The 14,525-nt window shown below is 38.4% G+C and overlaps 2 protein-coding genes across 9 annotated transcripts in view; both read right to left on the bottom strand.

Moving 5' to 3' along the window:
• Positions 1–656: 656 nt before the first annotated feature.
• Positions 657–9,472, bottom strand: LOC111235102 (CMRF35-like molecule 5). Of its 2 annotated transcripts, XM_022763428.1 has the most exons (8): positions 9,445–9,472; positions 7,760–7,924; positions 6,736–6,892; positions 3,167–3,514; positions 2,671–2,778; positions 1,731–1,838; positions 1,611–1,651; positions 657–1,285 (listed from the first exon to the last, which is right to left on the bottom strand). In XM_022763428.1, exons 3-8 carry the CDS (start codon positions 6,770–6,772, stop codon positions 1,169–1,171), a joined length of 759 nt encoding a protein of 252 aa, XP_022619149.1. In that variant the 5' UTR covers positions 6,773–6,892; positions 7,760–7,924; positions 9,445–9,472; the 3' UTR covers positions 657–1,168. The 2 variants fall into 2 exon arrangements, with proteins under 2 accessions (XP_022619149.1, XP_022619150.1); XM_022763429.1 differs by lacking the exons at positions 7,760–7,924; positions 9,445–9,472 and having other exon boundaries at positions 6,736–7,060.
• A 3,760-nt stretch (positions 9,473–13,232) lies between these two features.
• The window catches only part of LOC111234942, a 32,315-nt gene continuing 31,022 nt past the window's right edge, over positions 13,233–14,525 (bottom strand). For all 7 annotated transcript variants that reach the window (XR_002665663.1, XR_002665662.1, XM_022763182.1 and 4 more), the window contains one exon: positions 13,233–14,145. Coding sequence is in view for 5 of the 7 variants with exons in the window: in XM_022763182.1 (XP_022618903.1) it covers positions 14,023–14,145 (123 nt within the window). In the remaining 2 variants the exon portion in view is untranslated. The remainder of the gene's footprint in view (positions 14,146–14,525) is intronic.

The raw sequence follows: 14,525 nt of genomic DNA, 5'->3' as shown, positions 1-14,525 counted from the left end.
ACGTAACTATGCACGGGAAAATGAAAACCAAGATGGTCCACAGTGGCAACACACACACAACGTAGCCAGTGTGTTCCTGGCTTTTCATTCATATACAACTTGTTTTGCTTTGGTTGTGGATGTTTAGTGTGTTTTGTAGAAAATATAATGCTGTATCAATGTATCAAGAAAACCTCCACACTCTATATCTCTCAAAGCTCATTTGAAAATAAAAAAACATCTGTGGATGCTGAGTTTAAAAGAAGTGACTTTACCTGACTGCTCCTTATCTCTGCTTGAAGCTAGAGGCTACATTAACTACTACTAGGATAATTCACTTGAATGCCAAGTTGCATTGTGGGTAACGTAGGTGCCAGGTTTAAACAAGGAGGAAGCTGCTGCATCAATTATGATAGATCTTGTTTAGATACAGTTCATCATGAGTCCCACTGTTATGGGAGTGTAAAACTAAAATCACAGAAGCAACGTCTCAACAACAGATGAGATGCATGACTTTGACATTTGTCTCTGGTGTCAAAGTCCAAAGTTTTGTGTGTCCAACAATCTACACAAACCAAAACAAATGATTTGTGTGAGGAATAAAAATATTCTCCCAAAATTTCTTTGGCAAAGTTAATGTACATGTGTTTATTTATAAGACAGGGTTGCTCCTGTGCACGAGAGTAATCTAAGAAATTACATACATTAGAAAATATCTGACTTATACAATAAAACAGTAATCAATAAAAAGCACATAACATTGTAATAAGACTGAGATAATACACTTCAGAGTATTTGATATTCACCTTCTTGTCTGAACAAACAAGTTTCTCTTATGTCCTGTTTTCACCTGATGGCTTCTTTTTACTTTTTCCTATTTGTCATTTATTTAGATCATTTATTTAGCATTTGCTTTTTCTTGTAATTTTTACATCCTTGTTGTTCTTATAGAACACTATATCTTGTTTGTCTGAAATTTGAATTCTCACTTCCTGTATAAGGAAATATAAACTATAATGCTGCAGCTCTCTGTATCAGCACTGTCACTATTTAATAATCAAGTTAAACAAACATGTCAAACATTTCCTGGTTGCAGCATCTTAAAAAGAAATGTTTCAAGTCGTATTATGCCTGACATCACAACATTAACCTGCACATCAACAGAATCCATGTATAAATCCAGACAGTATCATGTATAGGTGAGTGTAGAGTAGGTTTGGTCATGGTCCCTGCTGGCTGGATTGAGGCTCTGGTAGGTGGAGTCTTCACATGTAGAGGGTGGAGGACAGTTCTCATAGGTGACACACTGAATTAAAAAGAAACAACAGCAACTTTACTGACTTGACAGGAAATGACAGCGCAGCTGAGATACAGTCGTAGTGCTGAAAGCAGGAGTGGAAGCAGTAATTGTGTATTTGGAGTGTTTGAAACATCTTGTCATGCATACAGAGAAGTGAACTATGTAGTTGTGGTTTGTGACATGTCTAAGCCCTTCTTCTTTCTGTGAAAAGTGTGACTATTTAAGTCCACCAAGTCATGCTTGTGTCCGTCTCTTGAAAACAAATGCAGTAGCAGCAACTGTAAAGGCCACAGCGAGAGGAAACAGAGAAAGATTAGCTGAAGAAAGTCACCTCAGTGTTGCTGTGGTCCGAGTTTCCTCTTGTCTTTAAACCTGCAGAAGAGATACAAGATTTTCATTCTTAAAATTAGTTATTATTAAAAGGTGCAGATACAGTTGGAAGGTAACTCACCACAAGAGTCCTTCATCTTTTTTTTGTAGAGCAACAGCAACAAAACAACAGCCAATGGCACGACCACCATAAGCACAGGGATGCATACAACCAAAACCAGGAAGAAACCTGGACGAGAGAAAGGAGGAGAGAGGGGAAGAAAAGAGGATGGAAATTCTTCCTGTTACAAGAAATACAGCGGCTTCAGGAAGTATTCACGCCATTTAAATTGCACACTTTATTGTGTTGTAGATTTAATTATAATTAAATAATGTTGATCAGTTTTTTTTGTTTGTTTTTTTTTATTTTAATTGTATTTAAGATAAAGCAGACAAATCTGTGACCTGTATGTGACGGTTCTTCATTGTTTTCAGGAGAAATATTTGGAGTGGTGAACAACAAAAACATAATCAAAACAGATGCTACAAAGCTGATAAGAAGAAATCCAGGTGTTTTTACACCTCAGACAGGTCATGTCTATAAAACAAGAACTGATTTTTGTATTACTGTTTAGCAGCAGCTCAACACTACTTATTTGTGGTATTTTCACATTTATGGTCATTACAGTTTGTGTAATAAAAACACATCTATCAAAATATAGTGCAAATTCTGAAATATAAACCAGAATAACCAGTAACCAATAACAAATAAAGGCTGATTCCCAAAGTACAGCTAGATATAGAACACAGAGGGAAAGGGGACCGAAGAACATCTACTATCTCTCATAATTAATAAAGCCAATCAGTAGAGGGAAGAAATGTGTCCCTTAAAGCACAAGAATAAAATCTGTGCAGGAAGTGTTGAGTTTCATTGACAGTAGCTTTACAACAAATTCTTAAAAAGGAAAAGCAGAAAGGATTAGAATTCAATTGTTGGTGTAAACTTTTTTTTTGTTGAAAAGAGAAACTTAGAGCTCAGAGTGGTTTTTATGCTGAGAAACACCTTTGTATGTGTGACATACCTGCAGGTGATGTCTCAGGCTGATTGGTGGCTGCTGAAGGTGTGGAGGATGGTGGGAGTGAAGTTGACGACGGTCGTAGAGTCAAGTTTGGTTTTGAAGTAGTTGAAGCTGTGAACAATGAAACAATCAGTAACTGATACAGATAAATCGGGATGACAGGATGTTTTCCTCCTGATGTTACAGGCTGAAAACTAAATTTCAGTGAAATGACTCAGTCATCTTCAAACAGGTAAACACTTTTTAATCATTACAACACTGGGTTAAGTAGGTTAACTGTCTAGTTCATTAATATTCAGATAAACCTGTGTGTCTGCATGTGAGTAACTCATTGTTATATTGAGCTTTAACCAGTGTTCACAGTGATGAACATAAGCACCACTAAGTTTTTTTTATCATATTAGAAACATACTGTAAGTAGCTGTCAGGGAACAGTGAAAGTTTCTTCACACCTGCAGAGACATGAGGGAACATTTCTATAATTTCAGTAGAAACTCACCTTCTATGACTCTGATCTCAAACTCGTCGTGTCCATATGGACCAAATCTTTCCAAACCACACCAGTACCGTCCAGAGTCAGACATGTTCAGCTGTGTGATGCTCACATACAGAGTTGCTCTTTCTGTAAAAGCTCCTCTTTCATATTCAATCCTGTATCTGCCTCTCTCAGCTCTGTCACTTGTTGTTTCAAGGAGAATGTCTTCTTTTTTTTCACATTTGTCCTTACAGAAGATCTTCGTATTTCCATGGAAGAGAAATGAGCATGAGACTTTGATGTTTCCTCCTTCAGTTCCTGTATAGATGCGTGTTTCTGCATTAATGAGCCCAGTCTTAACATCCTGCAGCACTGTTAAAAAGATGAACAATCACTTATTATTTTCTAATAAGATACTGCGACCAATGATAATAATTCCTGCTTCACATTTACACAGTCACAGTGGGAGCTTCCTACTTCCACCACAGTCCAACACAATTTGATTCAGTTTTGATGTCGTCAAAAAGATTCAGATTTTAACTGTAATTAATGTCTTCGATTCAACAAGAATAAACAAAAAAGTGGTTCCAATGAACTGATACCAGAGTTGATAAAACTGAATTTTATTGCCCAGCAGGTTTAGATAATCAGACTCGCTCAAGATGAACTGCACTTCGTCCGGAGAGCAGACAAGAGCAGGTGGGGGCAGCAGGGGGCAACAAGCTGCAGTCAAGACAGTTCGCTGTAGCCTACACAGTCTGAACAGGAAGTCACAGAAACACAAGATATAAGTTTTCATTATTAGTCTGCAAGATATTTAGGCTTCACAACTGTAATACAGGCTGAACATATGCAGTCACCACACAACATTTATTCTGTTCAATATTAGAATAAAACTTCATAAGGTAAAATCAGATTAATTAAATCAAAATCTTTCCAATTAAACAAAAAAAATGTCTATAAAACATCATGTTATCAGTCCAACATCTAAACCAATCAGCTCATAGATCAGAGGAGAGCCAGGCATTTCCCATCATGCCCTGAGGCCTTGAAGTTGGTGGCTAATTTGTTTTGTCTTAACCAATCAGTATCATCTGTCCTGCTGATTTTCAGTCGGCACAGAAGCTCTGGTAGCGGTTGCTAAGAGCAGTTTACTGGAAATTTCTCATGACAGTCAAATAAAAAGAAAAAAGAAAAAATATACCATATAGGACTTTTTATTTCTGCAAGTCGACTTCCAACCAGTACAGCTGCATCTGTCTGATCTGAGCTTGTCACCATTTTTGTGATTTTTCATGAATTTATCCAGGTAGCTAACATTTAGGAAGATGACATCCTATTTTTTTTAATTGCATTTACACCAGACCAGTCTGAGCAGCTGAACACATTGGAGATGTCGGCAGACACTCAGCAGCAGGATGGAAGTTCTTCTTTTTAATTTTTCTACAAACCCCAATTCCAAAGAAGTTGGGACATTGTGTAAAATGTAAATAAAAACAGAATACAGTGATTTGCAAATCCTTTTTGACCTTAATCAAATTCAATACACTACAAAGACAAGATATTTAAAGTTCAAACTGAAAAACTTTATTATTTTTTTTTGCAAATATTCACATATTCATTTTGAATTTCATGCCTGCAACACGTTCCAAAAAAGCTGGGACAGGGGCATGTTTACCACTGTGTTACATCACCTTTCCTTTTAACAACACTCAAGCGTTTGGGAACTGAGGACACTAATTGTTGAAGCTTTGTAGCTGGAATTCCCTCCCATTCTTGCTTGATGTACGACTTCAGTTGCTCAACAGTCCGGGGTCTCCGCTGCCGTATTTTGCGCTTCATAATGCGCCACACATTTTCAATGGGAGACAGGTCTGGACTGCAGACAGGCCAGTCTAGTACCCGCACTCTTTTACTACGAAGCCACGCTGTTGTAACACGTGCAGAATGTGGCTTGGCGTTGTCTTGCTGAAATAAGCAGGGACGTCCCTGAAAAAGACGTCGCTTGGATGGCAGCATATGTTGCTCCAAAACCTGTATGTACCTTTCAGCATTAATGGTGCCTTCACAGATGTTACCCATGCCATGGGCACTAACACACCCTCATACCATCACAGATGCTGGCTTTTGAACTTTGCACTGATAACAATCTGGATGGTCCTTTTCATCTTTAGCCTGGAGAACACGACGTCCATGGTTTCCAAAAACAATTTGAAATGTGGACTCGTCAGACCACAGCACACTTTTCCACTTTGCGTCAGTCCATCTCAGATGAGCTCGGGCCCAGAGAAGCCGGCGCCGTTTCTGGGTGTTGTTGATATATCGCTTTCGCTTTGCATGGTAGAGTTTTAACTTGCACTTGTAGATGTAGCGTCGAACTGTGTTAACTGACAATGGTTTTCCAAAGTGTTCCTGAGCCCACGTGGTAATATCCTTTACAGAATGATGTCGGTTTTTAATGCAGTGCCGCCTGAGGGATCGAAGGTCACGGGCATTCAATGTTGGTTTTCGGCCTTGCTGCTTACACGCAGAGATTTGTCCAAATTCTCTGAATCTTTTGATGATATTATGGATTGTAGATGATGAAATCCCTAACTTCCTTGCAATCGTACGTTGAGAAACGTTATTAAACTGTTGGACTATTTGCTCACGCAGTTGTTCACAAAGTGGTGAACCTCGGCCCATCCTTGCTTGTGAATGACTGAGCCTTTCGGGGATGCTCATTTTATACCCAATCATGACACTCACCTGTTTCCAATTAACCTGTTCACCTGTGGAATGTTCCAAACAGGTGATTTTTGAGTATTCCTCAACTTTCCCAATCTTTTGTTGCCCCTGTCCCAGCTTTTTTGGAACGTGTTGCAGGCATCAAATTCAAAATGAGTGAATATTTGAAAAAAAAAAAATAAAGTTTTTCAGTTTGAACTTTAAATATCTTGTCTTTGTAGTGTATTCAAATTAATGTAGGTCAAAAAGGATTTGCAAATCACTGTATTCTGTTTTTATTTTACATTTTACACAATGTCCCAACTTCTTTGGAATTTGGGTTTGTATTTGTTACAACATGAGTTCATGATCACTTCACTGCCTCTTTTCATGTGAAATGAGGATTTGATGTGTTCACATGCACAGCTCTCAGTTTGACCACAAGGCTGCAGACTGTGGTTTACTGCTGCAGCGCTGTTCCGATGAATTAATGGAAGTTAATTGCTTTCTCTCCTCAGTTTGACTTAACTGTTTTTTAGCAAACAGCAAGTTAAGAAAAGCAAGAGTCACTGACTGTGTAGATTTACTTTGGTAGCAACTTGCAGCTAACATATTTAATCTTTTTGCAGAATCTATTTGAGATATTCTTCTGTTGTGAAGCCATTAGTGTCTCAGCCATTGACAAGTTGATGCAACATAATTCTAACTGTACTTCGTCCAACGGCCTAAATACAACAAAAGGCAAATATAAAATGTATAAAAAAAGAAGAGGAGAAGATTTTATTTCAGAGAAAGGAAAATCCTACAACTTAAGTATAGGAGATAACAAGTGACACATCTCAGAAAAATTGGGTGGTAAGAAGAGTGAAAAAAGTCAGTCTACTCACTGAGAAAGAAGCAGATCAGAGTGTGGTGGACTTCCATGTCTGACGCTCTGATAGTGTAACGTTGCCTCTCTTCCTTCTTCACTGATGAACCAGGAGTCCCGCCTCCAAACACAACACACACTCAACTCGTCTCTCCTCCCCTCCGCATCAAGCATTTCTTTGACCAAATGAAACGACTGTTGTGATTGATATTGATTAATATTACGAATTTCTCTAGGTTTGAAAATTGCTAGAAACATTTGGGATAATTTCATTACACAACTCCAAGAAAAGATATATGTCTAGTTATTTTTAGACATTTTAATGTGGAAAAGTTACATGTTCTAACTTTAAATGAGTGTTTGTATCTTTAAACAGAAAAAGGGAGACCCATAGACTGTAATTCCACAAGTTAATGTTTTAATTAATTATGAAAAACTGAGTTTACACTGGAACAATAGGACCATTTGGGTTTGTTAATAGAGGTAGCTCCCATGAAGGTTAACCCATTTAAAGGAAAACTAACCTGATATGTACACATTAAAATCCAGGCTTCTTTACTTATAGCTGCTCCCTTCTTTAAATAACGTAGCCAAGACAATGTTATAAATAAAACTGTTTTATTGGTGGCTCACATATTTTCTTATAATAATCTGAAATTAACCAAAATATTTAATACTCAAATAATTAGATCCCTTAAAAAAGAAAACAGATTCCTTCAAAATAAATAGCTGATACCTTTAAGATTAATGATAATAATAGAATAGAATATTGACAAAAACAGATGCACACAAACACTAACGTTCAGCCTAATTAACTGAAATTATAAGGAAATACAACGTACATATTGGCATCTTTGAAATGATCCTTTTTCCTCTTTTTCTTCAACCTGTGGATCCCACCCTGCTTTTTCTGTCTCGACCTCACCCCTAACCCCCCCCCCCCCCGGCTTGTCTTCATCACCTACAAATCAGTCACAACAGGTGTCACCACTCATGGTGACATAAAGCCAACGCTTCACATGATTTACAGTAATTATTTTTACCTATCAGCTGCTGGCTACTGAGAAAGTAAATGTGGAAGCAGCAGCGTTGACGTTACAGCTGAGGCAAAGTCACAGAGAACAGAAGAGGCGAAGCTTCAGGACACCGAGTAGACGACGTTGTCAACAGTACCACAGGGAGCGAGTTTAAACCTAGTCGTTTTCGGCCTGGAAGAAGAAAACAAGGAGGTCATACCTTTGAACTTATGGATTGTTTTAGTCTCATTCTGCTGATTATAATCATTGTTGTTTTGTGCAAAACTCATTTAAAAAAATGACTTAGTCAACAACATTATATTTAAGAATTATTAATAGTAATCACTAATATGAATCTCAATAAAAACATACATGAGAAGAAGCTGAATATTCAAGAGAAAATTTTGTCATCTTTTATAACAGACATTAGTGCAGTAAGTACGGTGGCCCTGAGGGCTCAACGCACCGCAACTGACAAAACGCAAACACTGCATTGAGCTCTCAGGGCCACCGTAAGTCAGAGGATGTTTGCGCTTCTAATGGCTACTGTACTGAATCTTCAGACTATCACGCTCACATTTCAGCCATGGTACAAGCTGAACATTAACCACCGGTTTGTTTTTATGCATGCCACCAAATCTTTTTAGCATTTAATATTTTATTGTTGTATAAATATAAGCACAACATGCTAAAATAAACATAAGACATACCTAAGACATAATGAAGGAAACATTCCTTCACAGATGGAGCCATCAAACTAATATCAAACTAAATTGTCTCGGCTCTGATATCAAGAAACTGACAGCGACGTTTCCATTTTCCTTTGGTTTCTGTTTGCTGATCCCGAAACTAAAATCCTGCCACATCTTTTGTGAATTGACACGTGAATGAACGTGTCAACATTTACTCTGTTAGGGTTATAAGACTCCAATTGCAGAAGTTAATTCACATTACGTATATTATTATTCTTAGTGCATATCTATATTTAAATACACATACCCAATTTTCTCACTCAGAGCACTGAAGCCTCATATTAACATCATATAACTGGACGCTGGAAGTGGAGCCTTTTGATGACCAGGTTGAACAGGATGAATGATTACAGCAAGCAACAAGTGTCTCAGTGATCACACTGGCACCTAGTTATTGTTTTACTTGAAAAATTGTGAACCTCAACAAGTACATGAAGTTTCATCCACACCGTGTGGCTTTGAAATGCTGGCAGCATCACTATGACTACATGTTTCTCTTCTCCTTTAATGCACTAGATGGTTTAAATGCAGAGAAGCTATAACAGACTCGACTGTGGCTGGGCTGAAGGACTTTTTTTAGTTTTGAACAAAATAAGCAGAACAAGAGCTGATTCCAGAAATGTGAAAAAATAGTTGAAATGCTTTTTAACCAAACAGAAACAAAATGTTACTTGCAGTCTGTCAACCAACTGAATAAAACTTGTTCCATGGAAATATGAAGTTTTTGTTGGTTCCACTACTTTACTGCGGGACACCAACTGAAAATAGTCAGGTTACTTTCTGGAAACTCCTCATTCCTTACTTCAAACTTTATCTTAAGAAAGTAAAAAGCACATGTAATTTTAAAGAGCATCATGTTGTATCAAACCACTCACAAGAAACTGACCATTGACCCAACTCTAAGAAAAGAAAATGGAGGACTAAGTATAGTGGTATAGAGAAAAAAGAGAATATACTCACTGAGGAAGAAGCAGCAGATCAAAGTGTGATAGACTTTCATGTCTGAGGCTCTGATGTTTTCACGCTGTTATCATCCTTCTTTACTACTGAAACAGGAACTTGTCACTTCTCCAAATAATGTCCCACCTCCAAACAGCACACACTGACCTCTCCTCAAGTCCCCATCAACTGCAAAACGTGTGTGATTTACAGTGAAATTGTAAATTAAAAAAAAAAAAAAAAAAAAAAAAAAAAAAAATCGACTTTAACTTGAAGCACGAATGTGAGTGTAAATGGTTTTTTATCTCCATGTGTCGGCCTTGTGATAGACTGGTGACCTGTCCAGGATGTCCTCTGCCAATGCATAGCTCGTCCAATCCAGAGCTGGTGGACAGATGATTGACAGCTCCAAAAATGAATAAATTGTCACAACGCTGAGTTGCATTTAATATATACTGTATGCACTGTAACTTACTATTAATAATAAGTACAACTGTGTGTGACGCAGATTCTGATTTTCTTCCAGCAGATCCAGATTATTATCTGGATCCAGATTTTTATATGGATCTGCACCAAATTACACCATAAAAAAGTCTGATCATTTACATCAAGGTCCTGCCCCTGCCCTTTAACCGGATCTGCACCAAAATTGAATGGGTTCTTCCCTGACCCATGTCCCACCAAGTTTTGTGTGAATTGGTTCAGTACGTGTATAATCCTGCCGACAAACAAACCGACACAGGTGAAAACATGACCTCCTTGGCAGAGGTAAAGCTCCTCATGACTCCAGATCTTGCCTGAGAGTTAGTCAGGCAAGTTTTTAAGTTTACTCTAGTGTCAAAGTAACAGTCGTCTGCATAACACACTGAAAGCCGGAACTTCTAATAACAAAGTGTAAACACATATAAGCTAAAAAAAAAAAAAAAACACACAGGAACTGCCACTTGACACCCATGTGGAAGTTGCACTGCCATGTTGGTGGTACAAATGTAATGTCATTGTGTAAAATCTACCTCAACTGCTGCTGCCAGTTACAGTTTGCAAGTTACTCAAATGTTGAATTTCTTTTCATTATAAATTAATTTCTGATTTATTTGTGACAGACAGTGTCACTGAAGTGTCACTCTCTCCACATGCAGCTGCTAAAACAGTTCAAATGTATGTTCATATTTTGTCATGTTTGTATCATATTCAGATTCAGCCCAGACATACACTATGTTGCCAAAAGTATTGGTTCACCTGCCTTGACTCGCATATGAACTTAAGTGACATCCCATTCTTAATCCATAGGGTTTAATATGACGTCGGTCCACCCTTTGTGGCTATAACAGCTTCAACTCTTCTGGGAAGGCTTTCCACAAGGTTTAGGAGTGTGTTTATGGGAATTTTTGACCATTCTTCATTCTGCATTTGTGAGGTCACACACTGACGTTGGACGAGAAGGCCTGGCTCTCAGTCTCCGCTCTAATTCATCCCAAAGGTCTTCTGTCGGGTTGAGGTCAGGACTCTGTGCAGGCCAGTCAAGTTCATCTACACCAAACTCTCTCATCCATGTCTTTATGGACCTTGTTTTGTGCACTGGTGCACAGTCATGTTGGAACAGGAAGGGGCCATCCCCAAACTGTTCCCACAAAGTTGGGATCATGGAATTGTCCAAAATCTCTTGGTGGGGCCAAGCCCCTGAAAAACAACCCCACACCATAATCCCCCCTCCACCAAACTTTACACTTGGCACAATGCAGTCAGACAAATACCGTTTGCGAGCGGTTCGTCACTCCAGAGAACGGGTCTCCACTGCTCTACAGTCCAGTGGTGGCGTGCTTTACACCACTGCATCCGACGCTTTGCATTGCACTTGGTGATGTATGGCTTGGATGCAGCTGCTCGGCCATGGAAACTCATTCCATGAAGCTCTCTACGCACTGTTCTTGAGCTAATCTGAAGACCACATGAAGTTTGGAGGTCTGTAGTGATTGACTCTGCAGAAAGTTGGCGACCTCTGCACACTATGCGCCTCAGCATCCGCTGACCCCGCTCCATCATTTTACGTGGCCTACCACTTCGGGGCTGAGTTGCTGTCGTTTCCAATCGCTTCCACTTTGTTATAATACCACTGACAGTTGACTGTGGAATATTTAGGAGAAAATTTCACAACTGGACTTGTTGCACAAGTGGCATCCTATCACAGTACCACGCTGGAATTCACTGAGCTCCTGAGAGCGACCCATTCGTTCACAAATGTTTGTGGAAACAGTCTGCATGCCTTGGTGCTTGATTTTATACACCTGTGGCCATGGAAGTGATTGGAACACCTGATTTCAATTATTTGGATGGGTGAGTGAATACTTTTGGCAATATGGTGTATTTCAACTATAATGGAAGGTGTCAGTTTTATGTATTGTTGCTGGTATGATGTCAATATGACATCAAGGGAATTTCCTCTGTCTATTTTTGCTACTACATGCACATCATGTTTGAAAAATAGACCACGCAATGTGGCCACGAGGCGTCTCATGCAGCCAGTGTGTCCGCTCTAACCCGTTACCAGTGTGTTCCTGGTCTTTTGTTCATATACAACTTGTTTTGCTTTGGTTGTGGATGTTTATTGTGTGTTTTGTAGAAAATATAATGCTGTATGAATTGTTTTCATCAATGTATCAAAAAAAACCTTCACACTCTACATCTCTGCAAACTGACAACGTTTCATTTGTTTTGTACCAGCTCACAGCAACTAAAGCTTCCGTTTTACTCAAAGCTATTGTTTGAAAAAAAAAAAAAAACATCTGTGAATGATGAGTTTAAAAGAAGTTAGTTTACCTGACTGCCCATCTCTGCTTGAAGCTAGAGGCTACATTAGCTGCTACTAGGATAACTCACTTGAATCCCAAGTTGCATTGTGGGTAACGTAGGTCCCAGGTTCAGACAAGGAGGAAGCTGCTGATACAGTTCATCATGAGTCCCGCTGTTATGGGAGTGTAAAACTAAAATCAGAGAAGCTACTTCTCAACAACAGATGAGGTACAAGACTTTGAGATTTTTCCAAAGTGCAAAGTTTTGTGTGTCCAACAATCTACATAAATGATTTGTGTGAGGAATAAAAATATTCTCCCAAAACTTCTTTAGCAAAGTGTGTTTATTTATAAGACAGGGTTGCTCCTGTGCACGAGAGTAATTTAAGAAATGATAGAAAGTTAGAAAGAAGTTAGAAAATATCTGACTTATACAATAAAACAGTAATCAATAAAAAGCACATAACATTGTAATAAGACTGAGATAATAAAACAAAACTTAAGAGTATTTGATATTCAGTCTGCTGGCATTGTGGCTTTTAAATCCCACCATAAAGCACATATACACAGTCACCTTCTTGTCTGAACAAACAAGTTTCTCTTATGCCTTTTTTTCACCTGATGGCTTCATTTCCCATTTCCTATTTGTCATCTTATTTAGACACTTAAGCATTTGCTTTTTCTTGTAATATGTACATGCTTTTTGTTCTTATAGAACCCTAAATTGAAATTTAGGGTCTCTGAAATTTGAATTCTCACTTCATGTATAAGGAAATATAAACTATAATGCTGCGGCTCTCTGTATCAGTACTGTCACTCAAAGCCAAACATTCACACTTCCCAGCCAACATTAATGTGGGGGCGTGTCACTGCAGAAAATTAGATAACACTACAGCTGCAACTATTAGTTAATCAATCGAGTCCATTGGCAGAAAATCAACAATTTTAATAATCAAATGATAGTTTAGTCTTTTTTTTTTTTTTTTTTTTTTTTTTTACAAACATTTTCTGGTTGCAGCATCTTAAAAAGTGATGTTTCATTTCGAATTATGCCCTGACATCACAACATTAACCTGCACACTAATGAAACCCAGGTCTAAATTCAGACAGTATAACTTAAGTTGTGCGTAAGACTTGTATTATTATATCATTATATGTATTGTCTCTTATATATTATACATTACTATTTATATTACTTTGGACTGGGTGAGGATGAGGCTGGGCTGGATCGGAAGGACGTGGAAGATGTAGGTTCCCTGCCTGACCTCTGGGCGACATGTCGGCGAAATGGGGCAAGACCTGGGGAGACCTCCCTCCCTTTGTCTTACGGGGCGAGGAAAAAGAAATGTATCTCTCCTCAGTGGACAGACCCCCCCTCCAGAAAGGTCTGGGGGTTGTCCAAAGCAGGAACAAAAAAACTAGAATTACAGCCTTGCGGTTGTATGCCTCCGCCACTCACACTAGTTTGAGGTTACATCCCTGTTTATCTAGAGTCACATGAAATATTAACCGTTCTGGTGTGGCCTCTCCCCCACTCTTACTACATGAATATAATAATTTATCATCATGATGGATGGTATCAGTATTATATTTTATTAATATTACACAAAATTATATTATTATTATATATTAGTATTGTTTGCATATATAAAATGTTGCCATGTCATTATTATCACAACATTGTTCATCATGTAATCGCTACTATCATTATTATTATTATTATTATCATTATTATTATTATCTTTGTTAATGATAATAAGTATTATTATATGTCACTTTCTGTTCATCATGTTTTGACAAATTAAAAAAATTATGTGTATATGTGAGTGAGTGTGGAGTAGGTTTGGTCACGGTCCCTGCTGGCTGGATTGAGGCTCATGTAGGTGGAGTCTTCACATGTAGAGGGTGGAGGACAGTTCTCATAGGTGATACACTGAAGTAAAAAGAAACAACAATAACTTTACTTAGTGCTGACATGTGAAAGCAGGAGCTGTCGTCACGCACCAGGATTGAGCATCAGAGTGGAAGCAGAAGTATTTGGAGCGTTTGAAACATCTTGTCGTGCATACAAAGAAGTGAACTATGTGGTTGTGGTTTGTGACATGTCTAAGTACTTCTTTTCTCTGTGAAAATTGTCACTATTTAAGTCCATTAACTGCTGTGAACTGCAACACTTCTCCAGCTTACATTTTAAGCACCAATATTCAGGGCAGGTAATATTCAGGGCAGCAAAACAAGCTCTACTCCACCCACTATGACTTCCTGAATTTGTAAAGGAAAAGGCTCTGTGGAGCGGAGGGGAACTGCGGAGTC

The sequence above is a fragment of the Seriola dumerili genome, unplaced genomic scaffold, assembly GCF_002260705.1.
Source record: "Seriola dumerili isolate Sdu_G_001 unplaced genomic scaffold, Sdu_1.0 BDQW01000468.1, whole genome shotgun sequence".
Classification (NCBI taxonomy): Eukaryota; Metazoa; Chordata; class Actinopteri; order Carangiformes; family Carangidae; genus Seriola; species Seriola dumerili.
Note: the sequence above shows the minus strand (reverse complement) of the source record. Positions and strands in the feature narration are given on the sequence as shown.

Bases quoted from the DNA above. Each gene is read 5' to 3' on its own strand.
- LOC111235102 (XM_022763428.1), bottom strand. From the start codon at position 6,772: ATGGAAGTCCACCACACTCTGATCTGCTTCTTTCTCA. The intron at 1,839-2,670 runs GTATGTCACACA...TCTCTCGTCCAG, and splicing joins GCCTGAGACATCACCTGCAG to GTTTCTTCCTGGTTTTGGTT. The intron at 1,286-1,610 runs GTGACTTTCTTC...TTTTTAATTCAG, and splicing joins CGGACCACAGCAACACTGAG to TGTGTCACCTATGAGAACTG.